This window comes from Helianthus annuus, chromosome 8 (genome assembly GCF_002127325.2).
Source record: "Helianthus annuus cultivar XRQ/B chromosome 8, HanXRQr2.0-SUNRISE, whole genome shotgun sequence".
Classification (NCBI taxonomy): domain Eukaryota; kingdom Viridiplantae; phylum Streptophyta; class Magnoliopsida; order Asterales; family Asteraceae; genus Helianthus; species Helianthus annuus.
Genome location: NC_035440.2, coordinates 116,779,782 through 116,800,404, shown reverse-complemented (window position 1 = coordinate 116,800,404; position 20,623 = coordinate 116,779,782). Strand labels below are relative to the sequence as shown.

Genomic DNA, 20,623 nt, shown 5'->3' with positions numbered 1-20,623 from the left:
AAAACTACAATAGTAAACAAAAAATAACTGCAATTACCATCTCCACAATCAACAAGTATGTTTGAAGCCACAATTTTCCTTTCTGAATAAAAATATTGAATACGAATGAAGCTTGTGAATAAATAATGATCGAAGAATTGATATTTGCGTATGATTTGAAATCGAAAACGACAAAAATTCCAAAAATCATGGATAGAATCAGTTACAAATCAAGTACGTGCAATGTTAGTTAATGAATATAAATTCTAAATATAAAATTAGAATGTGAAAGTACATAAATGCCCTTCTAGTTAAAATCTTTCAATGCCACATGTCCAACTCTTATTGCTTCCTAGACTTTCTAGGAAAAACTCACTTTCTACTCAACTCCTCATATATATATATACATATATATATATATATATATGAGAAGGATCCGTTATGAACCATCCTTTATTGCGAGAATCGTGAGAACTAATGTGAACACAACTAAAAATACCTAAAAATAGCTAAAAAATACACAATTTTTTTTAACATTTTTTATAAAAAAATCGCTACTTTTAGTAGCCAAAAATTTTTTTATTTTTTTATTAAATTTAAAATTTTTTTTTTGCCGATTTTAATGTAAAAAAATATTAAAAAATTTGTGTGTTTTTTTTATTTTTTTTAATTCTTTAAGGTTTTTTGAAGGTTTAGTTTTTAGCATTTTAGCTTGGGAGGGGGGGGAGGGGTTAGGTTTTTTTTTTGGGGGGGGGGGGTGGGGGTTAGGTTTTTTTAGCTATTTTAGGTTGTGTTCACATTGGTTCTCGCGGTTCTCGCAATAAAGGTGGTTCTCGCATGAACCTTACCCTATATATATATATATATATATAGGGTTGGGTTCATTTCAGAACTCTAAATAACTACAGAACTTCTAATAAACAATCATTTTATATATAATTTTTTATATTTAGGATTTTTTTATCATCTATTATATGTATTTCTTTGATTACATACATGTTAAAAGTAGTTTACATATGTTTAATTGCCAAAATTATATATATCTGTCACAACTAATTACATATATGTAAAAAAACTAGTTTACATATGTGTAATTATAAAATTACATATAAAAATGATAAAATTACTCTTAACATGTATGTAATGGTAAAAATATATATAGTAAATGATAAAATTATCCTAAACATAAAAATATATAAATAAAAAGATTGTTTATTAGGAGTTCTGCGAGTTCTGTAAATATTTATGGTTCTGAAATGTATATATAGTGTGGGGTTCTAGAGTGAACACTAATGTATTTGCGAACTGAGTGAACAAATCGTAGCTATTGATTTACATATATATATTTATGTATATATATATATGTATGTATATATATATATGTATATATATATATAGAGAGAGAGAGAGAGAGAGATAAGAATGAAAAGGGATGTGAAAATAAGATTTCAAGGTGTAAAAATAATGAAATCCTATTAAGATAACGTGTTTATGCCAAAGGTTTTCGTAGAAAACCTTCACTTAACGTGTGAACTATTTACTTAGTTTGTTCATTGATTACAAACTTGTTTTTTTAATTAAAATATACAACTTTATTAAATCTATAACACATTATTCCTATAGCACTTAATTATTTATTTTCATGTTAGTAAAACATTTTAGAAGTAGTTTTTTATACAATAAATTATTTTTCATTTGATATCATAATATTTTGTAATTTTGTTATCATTTATAGGGCTGTGCAACGGTTCAGAACCGGACCGAACCGAACCGAACCGGAACCGAACCAGAACCGTTAATTGCTAAATTTAAGAACCGGAACCGAACCATATTATAACGGTTCCGGTTTGGTTCCGAACCGGTTAAACGGTTCTCGTGTAAACGGTTCTCGCGGGAACCGGTTGACAATTAAATCCTAAAATTAACAATTCAATAGAAACAAATCAAACCATGTAAACCAAGAAAAAGTAGCAAAGCAACAATAAAAAATTTCAAGCCATAAACAATCTCTAAATAAAACTATTACAACCATCGTGTTGACAATTAAAACAAGCGATACACTATTTATCTACACATTTACAATTCGATCAACATTGATTTGATTATTTTTGTTCAATTTTTATTTTCACATACAGAAAACTATATGTATGAGAAAGCAAACATCTAGAAAGAAAATATATGCAATCATAAAAAAAGGTCATGTAGAATAGCGTACCTGTATTTGCAGGGTGTTGATGGAGATGAACTTGTATGATAGCAATTAGGGTTAGGGTTGAGAGATGGAGGAGAATTAGAAGATGAAAGATGAGATCGTGGAATGAATATAAGAAGAGAGAATAAGAATTAGGATGGTCGTATGATATTGAAAAGCCCATTAATAAAATAGGGTTTTAAATAATTATAATCTTATCTGGTTCTAGCGGTTCTTTAACCGGAACCGTGGTTTTAACCGGAACCGAACCGGGAACCGTTTTTACCAAAATTTAAGAACCGGAACCGGACCCTATATCCAAAAATACGGTTTGGATCTAGCGGTTCCGGTTCAGTTCCCCGGTTCTGGCGGTTCTGAACCGTATACTGCTCAGCCCTAATCATTTATGTAACCGATCTGTTCCGGAAAAGAATATATATCATTGTCTTTTTCTTAGGATGAGTTATTTCTCATGTGATCCTTTTTTCTTCTTCTAAAAGTAAATTTGAAGACCTTTTACTACAATAACAATTTTAAGTAGATTAATAATGTAGTAACCGACCACATAATAGATTTAATAATTGTGATAAATAAACATACTTTAACTGTGATAAATAAAATGCTTATATAACTATTTACCTTACTTTTTTATAATTATATATATATATATGGAACTCATTAAGTGGAAGTTACCTTTGAAATCAATCTCCACCGTCGGATCATGCTGAGATTAAATCTCAGCCACTTAAACTCACAAAATTAACCGCTATTGTGGCGGTTCAGAGCGGTTATTAGTGGTTTCCTTAATGGGTGGTTAGCTCCACATTTTCCTACCCATTATCTCCACAAATTTGGTGGTTATCTCCTAATGGGTGGTTAGCCCAACTTTTCAGCGAGTAGTGGGGATAGTGGTCTACGTAACTTCCAAGCATAATGTGTATAAAATACGTAGGGAGCATGAAAACGTATTTCATTTTGTTGGTCACATAACCAAGACAAACACTGCAGATTTCTCACAAGACATATTTCGTGCTATGCAGTACTTATTTTCAACAGCAGAGTTTGCATGCAAGGTAACTCTGATTTTCTACATGGTGCGGAATTTAGGTGTATGATCCAAAAGTGACAAAATACATATTATATATATTGTATTAGCAACTTAAGAAACTTTCCATTTCCGCTTTCTAACAATGATTCTGATGCCAAGCAGGACTGGCTTATAGTTAGTCCGATCAGAGAAACACTCCCAAGTGTTGAGATCCTTTATTACGACCAATGTTTCAGCCCTACATATCTCAGTTTGAGAGAGATTAGTGAAGAAGTGACCTTTTTTATGTAATTTTACAATACCAATGCATCAAATTATACGATTTTAGAGTTGCATGCATGCATGAGTGTATTTTTATTTTGTTAATTTTATTATATAATTGAAACCCCTCCACTTAATGTATCACATTTTAGCTTTCTAAAAAAGCTTTTGTAGCCAAGTAGGACCAACACATCAGCCCGATCAAGAAAGAACAAAAGGTTTGTTCTACTTTAACAATACTGGAAAATGTTTGTTTTACTTTTAACACTACGGGTAAAAGTTTAGACATGCTGAATATTTATATTTCTTTTCATAAGTTTCAGATTAACACTAGCAGGAACAAAGTGGGGCAACGAGGGAAGTTGGGGTTGCAACTGCCCTTTAGCATATCTATATAATACGCGAATAGTGTCTTAAAAAAATATTTTTTCTCAACAGAACTTGTGGAGCACTTCAACTTATAGAAATGAAGTACATTTTCGAAGTTGACGATTACGAAAGCCAAGGTAAGATAAACTAAACAGTAGAGATGGAGACGTACATGTTTCATTGTTGTAATATAGTTATGCTTTTTTTCATCTCATCCGAGTGACATGGAACAAAAGTAGCAAAGGATAAGTGGAAATGGATACATTTACATGGAGCAAAAGTAGATCCGAATGAAACCACAAACTAACTTGCCAAGATAATTTATTTTATTAAATATTCTACTAACCTACTTCATTAAATGTAATCAACAATGAATTTTGTTTTCTTGTAGGATGTGTATTTTTATGTTTATTTTATTTTTTAGAAAGACAGTCTCATAGTTGAAAATTAGTTTTTTATGGACCAGTCGGGGTTTTAACATCAACATATAAACTTGACCAGGTAAATGACCCTATTACTTATTGTTTAATTTATATTATTAAGTAGTAATCAATTCTTTTACTTTTTTTTTGTTTCCATGTAAGATAAACAGGTTAAATCCAATGCACGATGAGCAACAGGTAAAGTTTATCTTTCATATATATATAAAGACACACTGTGACAGGGCTGAGATATCGACAATATTGATAATTTTGCATAATTTTTTAATCATTCCATTTTTTGTCTTTCATGCAAGATGATCGAGATTCTAAACACTAAAAGTGCTGACATGATGGTAGAGTCATGTTTACTCAACTGGTCCTTATTAACCGAGTTAGTTATTTAGAGGTTGCTAGAAGCATACCTACTACACCCACTTTCTCCTAAATTAGTTGAGTTAGTGGTATTTGCAAGTAAAGAACCATTTTATTAAGAAAATTCAAAAACCTTCAAAAGTAAATGACTTTTTTAAAAGACACGCTCTATCTACATGTTTTCTAATGTAATAACAAAAACATTAAAAGTTATATGTATATTTAATAGTCTTATATAAAAGTTGCACTAATAAAAAAAGTATACTTAATACCAAAACGGCTTGCGAGTCAATCTGCAACTCCAAATTCTTCAACTTTATATCATAATCACCCACTAAATTCACATCTGATTCCATTTTTATTTCCATGCAGGGTTGGCATTGCTCAACGGCCTAGGTTTTGGTAAGATTAGAAAACCAATCATTTGAGTAAATTCAGGAGCACATTTGTCCTTTTTACAACTCATCCTATATTTGCCATGTATTTAAATACCCTCGCATAAAGACTTTTGAGAATGCTTCACCAAGGGTGAACTTATCTTGGCACGGTGGGATATATTATCACATAAGAACATTTAAACCATGCCACATGTTGCCCCCTTGCTACCATATATTAGTGTTGATACTTTGACAAATGGGCACCATGCATCAAGTCAACAAGTCAAAAAAGGCCATCTTTGAGGTTAAAGAGGACGATCCAAAAGACGAAAAAATTGAGGGAGTAAACCATGTTTGACTGTTACAAAACTTTCCCACATTGTTGCCTACCGTTTACTTTTGCATTAAAAGGACATCATTTCATGTTTTGTCACTCTATCACTTTTATTTTATATTGTTGTGTGGTTGTACACTATTCACGTTCGTTTTCCTTTTATAAATTAAAAATGGTGCTTTTGTTTATAATGTTGTTTAGACTTGTGTCGACTTAATGTGGGTGCTTGGGATTGCTTATTTTGAGCTCCTTTTTGTAGTGTTTGGATAATGGGTTTTGAGAATGAGTTTTAGTGGTTTGAAAAGAAGAAAAGGAAAACTTAGACGGTTGCAACCTTTTCAAAAAAGGATATGGAAAAGAAGAAAAGGAGAAACGTTCCCGAACACCCTCAATATATATTAACTTTGTTTGTTACGTTGTTAGCGTAAGCCGTCCAACGGACGGGTATTAAACTAGTTCTCATTATATGTATCAAATACTATGTATCGAAATATATTATTTAAGTCTTGCGATTACGATAATAATTCAGTGGTCCGTAGTGATTCAAATTTATCGTTAAAAAAATTGGGTCGAAATTAAAGAAAACAATTTTAACTGTTTTTTTTACTTATCTTGTTCAATGATTACAATTCTATTTTTTTAAACAAAGCATAAAACTTTTAATAAATATATAAAGTGTTATTCTTATAGCAGTTTGTTATTGATTTTCATGTTACCTAAATAAAACATTTTGTAAGTATTTTTTTTATAAAAGAGTAAATTGTCAAAATCGTCTTTAAGTTTTGGACATTTTTGACATATCAATTCAAAAAAGTTTTTTTTTTCAACTGAACCACTTAAGTTCCATAAAAGTTGTCAGATCTTATATATCCAACACCGTTAAAAACTAATATTAAATGAAAGCCATCTTAGATGGATCTGGTAAAAGTATCCAAACTTCAGGGACAATTTAAACATTTTACTCTTTTTAATGTTTTTTTTTTTAATTTTATATCAATATTTCTTATAGTTCATGCTTAAATTTTATGTTCTCTAAATGATATTCTATAATTGTTCTTTAACTAGTTAACTTTTTAATTTTTATATATATTTTTTAAAGTTAAATATTAACTTTCTCTTTAGAGTTGACATTTAATTATCTATTTCGCTTCAAGTATTATTTAATAATTTCAACAAAATTTTGTAATATATATTTGTATAATATTTATCTTTAACATTGTCATTGTTTGTTTTTTTTTTTAATGTAAATAATGTTTTTAGAATTCGACTTATCATGCCCTTCAAATATTTTTATCTACTTAGAATTCGACTTACAAGTTACAACCCTTTTGTGAAAGACAAATGCATAATGTTAACCAAACCTAACTAACAAGATTTGGTTTGATTTAGTTGCTAAGTTTTACATTCTTGTGTAGGAAGGATTTAGTTATTTGAAAAGAAAGTTATGAATATAAGTATGAAAAACAATGTCATTTATTAAATAAAGATAAACTAGGGTTAACACCCGCCCGCGTTGCGGCGCGGGTACATCGTAAACATGAAATGAATTAGTCCAAACGTTATATGATGCATTAACCATATGAAAATACATATTTCAACGTATCCAGTTGAATTCAGTGTAACCTGTATAAGCATTGTGATTGGATCAAACGTAAAGTAAATGGAATTCATATCGAACAATCATAACGTATTATATGTGACTCAACTCATACATAGAAAACGTAACGGGTATGAAGGAAAATATGCACATGTAATCGAAAGGGATTAATTAGAGCTTTCGGAAAAAGGGGAGAAAAAGAAACCATAATTTGACTCAACTCGGTTCGAAGAAAACTTTACGAAACATACATAAAATAAACACGAAAACATATTATATTTGACCTGAATCATTTCTCAAAAAAGTTTACGTCGAAACGTAGAACAACTTGAATTTATACCAAAACGTACATAAAAATATGCACTTAAAAATTGTTTTTTTAAACGAAAACGTATTATATTTTACCTAACTCGTCTATAAAAAAAGTTTACGTCGGAATGTAGAACAAATCATATTTATACATACTCGTACATAAATATGCACGTAAAAAAATAGTTTTTAAGTAAAGGAAATATAGGGGTAAACCGAAACAAAATATTAGTATAAAAATTAATAGGTTAAAAACGTTCGTAAAACCGTGCCAAGTAGCACCAATGCCACAACGACATCGACTCTCAACATCGTAAAAATAAAATAGATAAAATGGTAAAAATTAAACTGAACGAAAAGGAGACTACAATCGTTGAACCACATACACCCGTTACAGTGTCTTGATGCGAAGAAATTAACCAGAAACGTAAAACGTACAAAATAATAACTTAGTCGATCTAGGACCCGCCCATTGCGGGGAAGTTTTCAAAAGGAAAAAAATGGACGCGTTGCGACGGGTCTGTCAAATATGAAAAAATAGAGCAAAAACGTTGAACTTCACATGCACGCTATGACATGTTAACTCACAAAATTTAGAACGAAACGTAAAACGAAAAACTTGCGAAAGATAATAATAAAGTGTTGTGTTAAATTACAAAAGATGAAAAACTTTGAGTTAAAAGTGAAAATTCAAATGGATTAAAATGTAAAAGAAAAAACTTTAAGGTTGAAAGTGAAAAATCAAGTTTTTTCAAATGGGTTAAAATGTAAAAGAAAAAACTTGAAGGTTGAAAGTGAAAAATCAATTTTTTTTTTGAAACACTCCCTAAGCATGAAGTACAAGTCTTGATGCACTAAAAAGTTGCTAATTAAGATATGGAATAATTACGATCCTTGGTAACAATAATTTTTTGTCAGTAACAAAAACTATAGTTTGATGATAACAAAATATTTTAAAGAAATTAAAAAAGTAAAACATCTATATATCATAAAAAAGAAAGTGAATGAATAGTGCTTTATTTATTAAATTTAGAATGGAATACATCATCAAGAGATCAGCAAATGGTATCGTGTATAGGTACCGGTCTCAAATTTACCAAATCGGTGTATTTTCGGTACCGGTTCTGCACAGTTATTCACCGGTTTTTACCCTCAAATACCGGTGTCATACCAGTACCAACTGGTAGCGAACCGTACCATACTAGGTATATTCGGTACCGGTACCCACTTTTGGGGATTTCGGTAACGGGAACAATGCTTTATAATTTATTTTTTAAATTAAAATTAGAATGGAATACATCATTAAGAGATCAGCAAATGGTATCGGGTATAGGTACCGGTCTCAAATTTACCAAATCGGTGTATTTTGGTACCGATTCTGCACAGGTATTCACCGGTTTTTACCCTCAAATACCGGTACCGTACCAGTACCGACCGGTACCGAACCGTACCATATTAGGTATATTCGGTACCGGTACCCACCTTTGAGGATTTCGGTAACGGTATTTTCGGTACCGGTTGGTACCATTTAGATTACCTTTTATACACACAGTAAGTAAACTGTATTTCGTTTGAATGAGGTTTTATATACACAACAACTTATTTTGCTTTCTTTTTTGTCTTTTTCTGTAATGAATGAATTGTAACATGTAAAATTAACTTGGATATTTAGAATATTGATGAGCAAATCGTATCAAATCCTGTAAACAAATCGGTATCGTAACGGTACCAAATTTACTATACCAAATCATTTTCGGTACCAATTTGATACCCACCTTTTGGTGTTTTCAGAATCGTTACTTTCGGTTCGACACCGGCCTAGCACCATACTTGTATTTATTGATTTTTACCTTCAAATACCATATCGTATTGTACCGAGCATTTTCGGTGCCGGTACCTAATTTCGATGATATTCTGGATCGGTACTTTCGCTGCCGTTACCGGTACCGAGCTCATCCATATTTTAACATGTTAGCACCGTAATAACTGAACTGAAAACAACCGAATTTCCAACGTGTAGGACGTGTGGGTCCTATCATTATATATTAGGTTATTTAAAATCGTTTTTTATGACGGAGTGATTATCCTTACCACGTTATTTTATTTATGTTTTGATATTCGGTATCTTTTTGCCATTGCTGACACGCCTTTTGTAGTCATTGGGTCCCGCCGCAACGCACGGATGAAAAATAACTAGTTTACGTTAAAACGATCTTATGTAAAGTAATAAAAAATGTTAATACAAAAATAGAAAAACATGAAAAATAGTAAACTGTCAAGATCCATCCAAAATACCCATTTTAGTTTTTTATGGTGCTAGAGAAATGAATGAATCTCATAACTTTTATGAAACATGAGTGGTCCAGTTCAGAGAAAAAGCTTTTCGAACGAATCTAACAAAAGTACTCAAACCTCATGGACACGATTTTAGCATCTTAGGGCTGTTTGGTAGCATATTAATGACCATTCAGATATTCAGATGCTATCTCTTAATGATTTAAAACCTCTGAATGAATAAGAGGTAACCTCAAGTCTGAATGGTTAAGAGGTAACCTTTGAATGGTAAATCATCACATGTCACATTCTTCTACCTTCTCATTGGTAAAATTCTTAATGGTTCCATTAAGAGATAGCCTCTTAATGACCATTCAGAGGCTACCAAACAGCCCCTTACACTTTATATAATAAGTTGGGCGGTTTCTCTTGGCCAGCACGGGTACCCGCTTCACGTTTGTCTTCTTTGATGCGTTTTTGACCTTTAAATCCATTTGACAACATTTATTTAAATTAAAATATTAAGTTTGTAACATGGGTAGGCGCGCGACCATCACCTTTTTGATGAATGGTAGTTGATCGAAGCTAAGATATTAATGACTAATGTAACCGATCTGATTCGGAAATATTATCATCGTCTTTTTCTTATGATAAAATAAATGTCACATCACCTTTTCTTACTAAGAAAATTTGAAGTCATTTGTTACAACTACAATGTTAGGATGAAAAATGGTCATATAACTCTACCTCTACAATTCTAACTTTTAGTTGTTCAGCAATACCTAATATATTGTATAGTTATATGATTCTTTACTTAAACAGATTCTATATTAAATGAAACATAAAAATTGTGTGAACACTACTTATTTAGTTCAGTTATTACAATTCTATTTTTTATCTAAAATATATAACTTTAATAAATTAAAACCTTTATCCCTTTATGTTACACTAAGTTTGTTAGCATTTAATGTAATCAATCTACTTTTCAAAAAAAAATTTAATGTAATCAATCTGATCCAGAATCTAAGGTATCATTCGTTTTACGAAATGGAATGAAATCTTAATGGAAGTGAAATGTTGATTTCATTTTATATTTTGTTGGTTTAAAAAAAAAGAATTGAAATTGAACAACATATGAAAGAGAATTTACATTTCAATTCTATCCAGATTCCATTTTATTCTCTTAACCAAATAAACCTAAATTCCAAATCAAACTTCAATTCTGATGCAAATTCTAATTTCATTCCATGAAACAAACACTAGCTAAATGTTTTTGTAGGTTACACTATGGGTATGTTTGGCAACAAGCTTTTAGGGGCTTTTAGGAGCTTCAAGCTTCAGGCTTTAAAGAAAAAGCTCCAAGCCCAATAAAAGCCTTGTTTGGTTGAAACGGGCTTCAAGCTTTTAGATTAGTTGAAAAGCTCTTTTTTAAACGCTGATGGAAGTAGCGTTTAAAAAACCTACAAGCTTTTAGGGTTTAAATTACTTAAATAACCTACAATCTTCAACATCTCAAATTGAAAAAAGGATCGATCCAAACAAAAAGCCAGGTACGTAATCGTAATCGAATTGAATTCTTATTTAATTGAATTGAATCTTTTGTCTTCTTATCGTTGCAATTTCAAACAACAAAAGCATGTTACGTAATCGTAATCGTCAGATTCTGAATTTTAGTTTCTCTTATTTAATTTATACATTAATGGTCAACAAAAGCATAATGAAATATTCACAAATTATTCAAGAAATAGCAATATAGAGAAAAGGGGATCACAAGTTTTAATGAAAAATTGCACAAAATATCCGAAAACATAAAGAATACAGAATTGTAATATGCGGTACTTGTTTTATCTTCTTTGCGATGCAAAGATAAGGTGTATAATGAAGATTTTTAGATGAAAATTTTTTATTTGAAGTATATGCACAGGTGATTTGTTGAGTTTAAACATGGGAGGCTTTGATGGTGTGCGGGGAGGACCTCCGCACAAGGCCCACGATTTCTAGGGGCATGCGATTTAAAAAAAATCCGATACGTATATGCTATTTTTTTAAATAGTAAACACATAAGTTAATCGAGCTCGTGCTCGGCACGGCTCGTTTGCACCCCTAGGTGTATATTCTTACTCTTTCTGGTTATTGACATTCACTACAATATAAGTTTTAAATATATAATTTGTTTGTGATCTTGCAATATGATGTTAAGTACTTAAGTTAGTTTCTGAAATTGTTAAGATGCAATTTGACTGTGTATGCTGAAATAGTTGATTCTGATGTAATCTAGTTAGCTAACAGAAAAATTTTGAAGTATTTGCTAGATAGATTGACCTTTGTTAGACTCACTGGAATGTGATCTAATTGGCTGACATAAATATAAGATCAATGACATGTATGAAAACCTATATGTATATGTTAGAAGTTTGGATTTGCTTTTGTGCATTTGTTTACGATTAAATCTACTACTTTACACAATAATTATTTATTTAATTGTAATATGTTAAGATGTATTTTGACTATGAATGCTGAAATAGTTGATTCTTCATCATTATTATCATATGTATGTATGCATGGTTGCTAGATGGATTCTAAAAAAGAGAAAGGGAGAAGAGAAATTTGGCCAAAAGAAATGGTTTTAGAATTATGTCGGTTCCTAAACAAATATATCACGAAGCATTGGGTTTATCTAACAGGGATGTTGGGGAGCGTTTTCAACGTTATGGGGAGACTATTAGTAGAGCCTTTCATGAAGTTCTAGAGGCAATAGTTGGTAGAGGTAAAGGTTTTCAAGGTCTAGCACGTGACGTTATAAAACCAAAAGATCCAACTTTTCAATTCGTACCACCTCAAATCTTGAATGACAAAAGATACATGCCGTATTTCAAGGTATTAAATTGATTAATGTCATTCCTACTTGTGTACTTTGTTACTTGACTAATGTTCAAATTATATATAGGATTGTATTGGATGTATTGACAGTACACACATAGGAGCATGCATCCCAGAGAGTCAGCAACTACCTTATATTGGTAGAAAAGGGGTACCAACTTTCAACGTAATGGCAACATGTGATTTCGATATGTGTTTCACATTCGTATCGATCGGATGGGAGGGATCAGCACATGACACACGCGTTTTCATTAACGCGACCCAAAATAGTAAATTCAACTTCCCACAACCACCTGAAGGTAATATTTCGAATTACTTACACATATATTTGGAATTATTTCATGTTATTTTTAATAAATTCTAACGCCTTTTATTTTTTGACTCCTTTATCAGGTAGATATTATTTGGTTGATAAAGGATATCCAGATAGAAAAGGATACCTTGTACCATATTCCAAGACAAGATACCATCAATCTCAATTTCAAAGAGAGCCCCCGAATAATATGCAAGAAGCTTTCAACCGTTCACATTCATCTTTACGAAGTCATATTGAGAGGTCATTTGGAATTTTGAAGAAACGATTTAAGATACTTGGTAAAATGCCCAAGTATAGCGTGCAAACACAAATTGATGTTATCATGGCTACATTTTCATTGCACAACTATATACGTAATTCTCAAGAAGATTTCATATTTACTGCAATGGAGCAACATCCAAACTACATACCACGAGATGAACTACATGATGTTCGTAACCATGACATAAGCACTAGCGGTCTATTTGAGGAACATCGAATGAGATGAAACATGTTCGCAACGAAATTGCTACTTTGATATGGAATGCACGACACTAATGATGTAATAGTATTATATTATGTTATGATTGTTTGTCAATAACTATGTTTTATTTAATTGAAAATGACCATGTTTTATTCATTTGAGAAATAACTTATATATATGTGTGTGTGTGTGTGTGTGTGATTACGTTTAGTATTATGTTTTTTTTTATTTATGCCCATTTTGGTCATTTTATACATTTTATTAAAAGCTTCAGCTACTCTACCAAACACCTTAATATCTAAAAAGCTACAGCTACCAGCTATCAGCTTCCAGCTACCAGCTACCAGCTAGTTTTGCCAAACATACCCTATATGTGAAAAGGTGTTCTACTTTAGGTGTTTAAAGTTTTAATTCCGGTGAAAAAAGGTATAAATTTAAAAAAGGTGGACACAAAATATATAAAATCAAATTGATCTAGAGAAAAACCGTCATTGTCTTTTCCTAATGATAAAATAAATGGCGCGTCACCTTCTTCTTTTAAAAGCAAAGAGTTAATTACTGTTTTCGTCCCTGAGGTTTGTCAAAAATAACGGTTTCAGTCCATTAGTTTAATAATTGCGATTTCAGTCCATTAGTTTCATTTTCGTAACCATTTCAGTCCACTAACTTAACTCCATCCATTTATTTTGTTAACTTTGAGTTAACTAACTAATTCAGGGACGGTTTGCGTCAGTTTTAGAAACACAGGGACTTAAGTGTAAACTCTAAAACATTAAAACAAAAAAATAGTAAATTCCAAAAAATCAAAAAAATTCCAAAAAAACCAAACAAATTCCAAAAAATTCTAAAAAATAATAAAAATTCTAAAAAATTCTAAAAAATCCAAAAAATCCGTTTCGGCGCGAACTGTTTCGAACCCGAACTGTTTCGAGCTTAACCGTTTCGACGCGAACCGTTTCGACCTGTACCGTTTCGACCTGAACCGTTTCGAGCTGAACCGTCCGTACCGTTTCGACCCGTACCGTTTCGAAGCCGAACCGTTTCGAGCTGAACCGTTTCGAACCGAACCGTTTCGACCCGTACCGTTTCGAAGCCGAACCGTTTCAAGCTGTACCGTTTCGAACCGAACCGTTTCGAGCTGAACCGTTTCGAACCGAACCGTGCCGTATCGAACCGAACCGTTTCAAGCTGTACCGTTTCGACGCGAACCGTGTCGTATCAAACCGAAATGGTTCGGCTCCGAAACGGTACGGCTTCGAAACAGTTCGGGTCGAAACGGTACGGTTCGATACGGTTCAGCTCGAAACGGTTCGGTTTGATACGGCACGGTTCGGTTCGAAACGGTTCAGCTCGAAACGGTTCGGTTCGAAACGGCACGGTACGGTTCGAAACGGTACGGCTTCGAAACGGTACGGGTCGAAACGGTTCGGTTCGAAACGGTTCAGCTCGAAACGGTTCGGCTTCGAAACAGTACGGGTCGAAACGGTTCGGCTCGAAACGGTTCGGGTCGAAACGGTACGGACGGTTCAGCTCGAAACGGTTCGGGTTCGAAACAGTTTGCGCCGAAACGGATTTTTTGGATTTTTTAGAATTTTTATGATTTTTTAGAATTTTTATTATTTTTTAGAATTTTTTGGAATTTGTTTGGTTTTTTGGAATTTTTTTGATTTTTTGGAATTTACTATTTTTTTTTGTTTTAATGTTTTAGAGTTTACACTTAAGTCCCTGTGTTTCTAAAACTGACGCAAACCGTCCCTGAATTAGTTAGTTAACTCAAAGTTAACAAAATAAATGGATGGAGTTAAGTTAGTGGACTGAAATGGTTACGAAAATGAAACTAATGGATTGAAATCGCAATTTTTAAACTAATGGACTGAAACCGTTATTTTTGACAAACCTCAGGGACGAAAACAGTAATTAACTCAAAAGCAAATTTAGAGGGCTTTTAATATATGAACAATTTTAGATGGATAATCGTGAATACAATATTTTTTTTCGTTAAAAGAACCCTTTTGAACAATAGACTCATGTAACATGTAATGCTTTATAAAATTCCGATGCATCGTTATAAAAGGGTTTATTATTCCATATATAAGTTTGCAAGTGTTTTGTGCATTATCAGTTGTACTTTGTGCTTTGAGAGTTTTTCAAAAAAAACTGGATTTTTTTACTTTTAACCCAAGACTTTTACCTTTTTTCAATTTTAACCCTACATAATTTGTTTTTTTAACTTCAACCCAAAACTTTTCATTATTTGCAATTTAACTTCACAACTTTTGTCACTTATACTTTTTATCTTTAGCAGATTTTGGTTTTACGTATAGGTCTAATTTTTTCGAGTTAATACGACGCAACGTGCATCTGTGGTTCAATGTTTTTACATCTATTTTTCCATGTTTGACAGGTTCGTCGCAACACGCATATCCTAGGTCGAGTCAGTGTTGGTGGTCGATGATGGTTGTGTGAAATTAGTACTATTTGACGCTGTTTTACGCCCCGCTGCAACGCGGAGTGTGCTTTGGGGGGTTTTCAAAGAAAAATGGTTATGCATATGGTTGTCGTAACGTTGGCTTTTGGGGTTTTCCAAAAAAAATTTGATTTTTTTAACTTTTCACTCAAAAGTATTTCATAAATTACTTTTAACCCAAAACTATTTGTTTTTTTTTTTACTTTTAACCCAAAACTTTTTGTCTTTTGCAATCTATCCTCATAACTTTTTATTTTCATCTTTGATCCTTTATAGTTTTACTTTTCCGCAAACTTTTCGCTTTATGCTTGGTTCTAAATTTTGTGACGTAACACATCGCAACGTGCGTCTATGGTTTAACGTTATTACATTTCGTTCTAAATTTTGCGAGTTAACACGACGTAGCATGCATGTGTGGGTTAACGTTTTTACATCGTCTATTTTTTCCCGTTTGACAGGTTTAACATAACGTGCTGGTCCTAGATCGACTTAATTATAACTAAAGTATCACCGCCGTATTACGGCGGGTCGTAATCCTAGTTTTTATCTATGTTTCAATACAAGTTTTGCTCAAAATCAATAGGTCAAATATAATTGTTTTTAGAGTAAAATGCACGGATAGTCCCTGTGGTTTGGTGAAATTTCACCTTTAGTCCCCAACTTTTCAAAATTACACTCTTAGTCCCTGTGGTTTGACAAGGTGAAATTTCACCTTTAGTCCCCAACTTTTCAAAATGACAAGGACTATCCGAGTAACAACTTGTCAAACCACAGGGACTATCCGAGTAACAACTTGCCAAACCACAGGGACTATCCGAGTAACCTTCATCCGCTTTAGGGACTATCCGAGTAACAACTTGTCAAACCATAGGGACTAAGAGTGTAATTCTGAAAAGTTAGGGACTAAAGGTGAAATTTCACCAAACTACAGAGACTATCCGTGCATTTTACTCTTGTTTTTTTCTCTACCATGACTCACCAAAATGATACCATCCGAACAACTTTGGTAGCAGTACGTTTTTATGGTTTCTAGCATAAATTTCGTTGAAAACAAAGTTTTATTTACAATAGAGTATAGCGTATTTTTAATATCGTAAACATACCTTCCACACTTTAAAACCACATTCTATCCAGCTAAGGGGCTGTTTGGCAACATCTGAATGATTAAGTGCTGAATCTGTAAGAGGTCTAAATTATTAAGTGTTGAACCGGTAAGAGGTCTGAACCATTAAAAGCCTGTATAATTTCTTAATCGTTCAAAGGCAAATGTCTGACCAATTCAGATTAGAGTTTTTAACCATTCAGAATCTGTATAATGCTTCACTATTCAGAGACAAATATCTGAACTATTCAGACATTTGCTCATGATAAGGATGGCAATGGGTCGGGTTTGGGACGGGTTTAGGTAATCCCAAACCCAAACCCGGTTAGATAAGCTTGTCCCAAACCCGTCCCAAAACCCGTCGGGTTTCTACCGGGTAATTACCCATCGGGTATCGGGTATACCCGCGGGTTTTGGGTAAACCCGTTAATTTAAAAAGATTACTTGTTGGGTGTACTCATCTCAAAACCTATTGGGTATCTATCGGGTAACTACTAAACGGTTACATTTTGTATTGTCATTATAAAAATATATATCAAATAACTACGATGTATACGAAATAGAATACTATATGTGTAAAAAATGGATGTATCATATATATATGTATTTAATAATATAAAATAAATTATATCAGGTATACAATCGGGTAAACGGGTACAATTTATCGGGTAATTGGGTCGGGTAAACAGGTATATCACTAAATCCCAAACCCGTCCCAAACCCGCGAAAAAAATAAAAACTATTCCCAAACCCGTCCCAAACCCGATTAACCGACCCCAAACTCGTCCCAAATGTGTCGGGTTTCGGGTTTACCCAACGGGTTCGGATTTGATTGCCATCCCTAGCTCATGAAACAAACAGTGTAAACTTTTAAGTACTAAACCAATAAAAGGTTTTAACCATAGGTTAAAAAAACACCACATCAATTTAAACTTTAAACACATATCACCACAAAATTAGCATTTTGTCAGCTTGTCTTTTCACCACTCACAACCATATAAATCCATCTACCCTTTTACCTCTGCAACATCACCATCATCACCCTCTTTTCTCTCTCTCTCTCTAAAACCCTTCACTTTCTCTCTCTAAACCCACCACCATTTCCAACATGCTATCAAGAACCAATAGTGTCATCTGGATGGATGATGATACTCATGATGAAACACAACATCAAACAAACAACAACAACAATTCAATGCTTGAACTTGAACAAAACAACAACAATTGGTTCTTGCAATCCTGTAACATTGATCCGAACCCGGTCCACCCTGTTCAGTTCTTCTTGCCACCCAAACCCGATTCCATTTCTTCGGTTTTCAACTCGATTTCGAACAATTCGTTAACCGAAACCCTTGATTTTGATTATGGGAATGGGTTTGGAAATAATGGTGTACCCGGGTTTTATGATTTCGGGTCACAATCACAAACTGGTGCATCGAATTTGCCCGAAACAGGGTTCGGGTCAGCCGGGTACCCGTTTTCGGAAAACGGGTCACCCGGAAGGCCCAAATTGCTTAAACCGTTGGAGAATTTTGCTCCTACCGGAGCACCTCCAACTTTGTTCCAAAAAAGGGCTGCTTTGAGAAGAAATTTTGGTGACGTCAGCGCCGCCGTGGACGGCGGGGTGAATGAGAAGAAGAGGAAGAGTTGGGATGGTGTTGATGATCTGAGTTTCGATGGGTCGGGTTTGAATTATGATTCGGATGAGTTTACGGTGGATGGTTTTGAAGAGAGTGGGATTAAGATTGGTGGTGGGGATGGTTCTGTTGGTGATAGTACGGTTACGGCGGCCGGTGGTGGCGGTGGGAGTGGTTATAAAGGGAAGAAAAAAGGGCCGCCGGCGAAGAATTTGATGGCGGAGAGACGCCGGAGAAAAAAGTTGAATGACCGGCTTTATATGTTGAGGTCTGTTGTGCCCAAAATTAGCAAGGTGAGAATTAAGAATCCTTCTTATTTTAGCTAATCATTGTTATTTTAAAGTTTGATTTTTAAACGTCACGTTAAATAAACACTACTGACACACTATACAGACACCACAAGCAGTAACGTGTTATACAAACGATAATGATCATACACGCCTCATGAGGGGGCGAAAGTGGTCATACCGGTCGTATTACGAGGCAAAAGTGGTCATACAACCGTATGATATAGCGAAAATGCTCATACGGGTCGTATGCGGGCCAAATCATACTACGCGTTTGATATGATTGTGGCCCGTATGATGTGAGACAAATCACACGTCCCGTGTGATATGTTGCAGCTTGTATGATGTGACAGACAAGCTGGTATACACTATCGGGATGGTTTTGTATAGCAGGGCTGGCCTTGAGAATTCATGTACCCTGTTCGAGTTTGAAAAAACGTGCACTTAGGCCTTAACGAAATTGGGTATTGCCAATGGGCTAATAACTAATCTAAACAATAAAAATAGTTTTGTAAGTGAGTCTATGTTGCCGTTTGAATGAGTTTACCCTATTCATTTATTTATTTTTACATATACAATGTATAGCATTACCCATTTTAAATCTTGATGTGGATTTCATCCTAAAGTTCATGATGCACCATTAATGTTCTTGATTTCAGATGGACAGAGCTTCAATTCTAGGAGATGCAATAGAGTATCTAAAAGAGCTTCTTCAAAAGATCAATGACTTAAACCATGAACTTGAAGCAACCCCAACAAGCTCAACTTTAACAACACCAACGGCCGCCACCTCCATGGCAGCCGGTTTCTACCCGCTAACCCCAACTCCCACCGGTCTCCCGTCAAGAATCAAAGAAGAACTTTGCCCCACTGCAATCCCCAGCCCAACCGGACAGCCTGCAAGAGTAACTACACTGCATACCCTAATTATATTTCTAGAATTACAATAAATTATTTGAAAAAAAAAATAATAATAAATGTATTTTTGATAAACTTTTGGATTTATAATCTTCAAGGGGGTGACGTAGTGGTAAGCATTTGAGTCCCTCCAACAGAGGTCTTAGGTTTGAACTTTAAATCCAGTTCCATTGGTTAGCAGGGTATTGGTGGGTCCTGTGAGTTTTCTGGTAACGTGTCGTTATGGTTAAAGTTATACATTTAATAAAATTGTCGGTTTTTTTTTTCTTTAGGTTGAAGTGAGGCAGAGAGAAGGAAGAGCAGTGAACATACACATGTTCTGTAGTAGAAGGCCTGGTTTGCTGTTGTCAACCATAAGGGCCATTGATGGTCTTGGGTTAGATATTCAGCAAGCTGTTATAAGTTGCTTCAATGGCTTTGCTCTTGATGTTTTTCGAGCCGAGGTTACCATTTTTATCGTCTTTGATTCATTTTTACGACTCGTTTTGATCCATATATGTGGTTTTGATTGTGGGTTTTTGGTTATGTAGCAATGCAAAGAAGGTCAAGATGTTCATCCTGATGAGGTTAGAGCCGTGCTGCTCGAGTCTGCGGGTTACCATGGTGTCGCTTAAGTCGAGTATAGAAGCGGTTTAGTCATTGGTGGTTTGGTTCTTAGGTATGGTCGAGTAGGTAGTGAATTGGCTGAAGGGTTTTGGAATTTGGTTTTACAGAATTATTGTTATTTAAAATTTTATATATTCAGTCACAATTGATATGTTGATTAACATTTGTGGTTAATTAATTATCGTGCCCAAAAGATCTTTAATTTAATGATTTGAATGAAAAAGAATCTAATAAAAAATAGAAGATTATTAATGGGGTAGGCTAAATGTACCCCCTCTTCTTACTTTTTATGCCCCCCCTTCATAAAATCACATTAAAACTTTTACTATTTACCCCCTATACAAATCATCATTATAAAAAATATTCTTTTTGTTACAAAACAAATTCAAAAGTGTAAAAAAAAGATTACTGGCG

General features: G+C 33.6%; 2 protein-coding genes across 2 annotated transcripts; both read left to right on the top strand.

Annotated features, from left to right (window-relative positions):
• The first annotated feature begins 12,097 nt into the window (after window positions 1–12,097).
• LOC110902871 lies at window positions 12,098–13,216 on the top strand. The gene is made up of 3 exons (XM_022149218.2): window positions 12,098–12,410; window positions 12,481–12,712; window positions 12,807–13,216. The coding sequence occupies exons 1-3, from the start codon at window positions 12,168–12,170 to the stop codon at window positions 13,214–13,216; spliced, it is 885 nt and encodes a 294-aa protein (XP_022004910.2). The 5' UTR covers window positions 12,098–12,167.
• Window positions 13,217–17,778: 4,562 nt separating this feature from the next.
• LOC110898357 (transcription factor ICE1) lies at window positions 17,779–20,416 on the top strand. The gene is made up of 4 exons (XM_022145129.2): window positions 17,779–18,691; window positions 19,345–19,590; window positions 19,876–20,046; window positions 20,134–20,416. The coding sequence occupies exons 1-4, from the start codon at window positions 17,870–17,872 to the stop codon at window positions 20,215–20,217; spliced, it is 1,323 nt and encodes a 440-aa protein (XP_022000821.1). The 5' UTR covers window positions 17,779–17,869; the 3' UTR covers window positions 20,218–20,416.
• The last annotated feature ends 207 nt before the right edge of the window (window positions 20,417–20,623 follow it).

Coding starts and splice junctions, on each gene's coding strand:
- LOC110902871 (XM_022149218.2), top strand. CDS start 12,168: ATGTCGGTTCCTAAACAAATATATCACGAAGCATTGGGTTTATCTAAC. Junction 12,411..12,480: donor GATACATGCCGTATTTCAAG/GTATTAAATTGA, acceptor AATTATATATAG/GATTGTATTGGATGTATTGA. Junction 12,713..12,806: donor CTTCCCACAACCACCTGAAG/GTAATATTTCGA, acceptor CTCCTTTATCAG/GTAGATATTATTTGGTTGAT.
- LOC110898357 (XM_022145129.2), top strand. CDS start 17,870: ATGCTATCAAGAACCAATAGTGTCATCTGGATGGATGATGATACTCAT. Junction 18,692..19,344: donor TTGTGCCCAAAATTAGCAAG/GTGAGAATTAAG, acceptor TCTTGATTTCAG/ATGGACAGAGCTTCAATTCT. Junction 19,591..19,875: donor CAACCGGACAGCCTGCAAGA/GTAACTACACTG, acceptor TTTTTTCTTTAG/GTTGAAGTGAGGCAGAGAGA.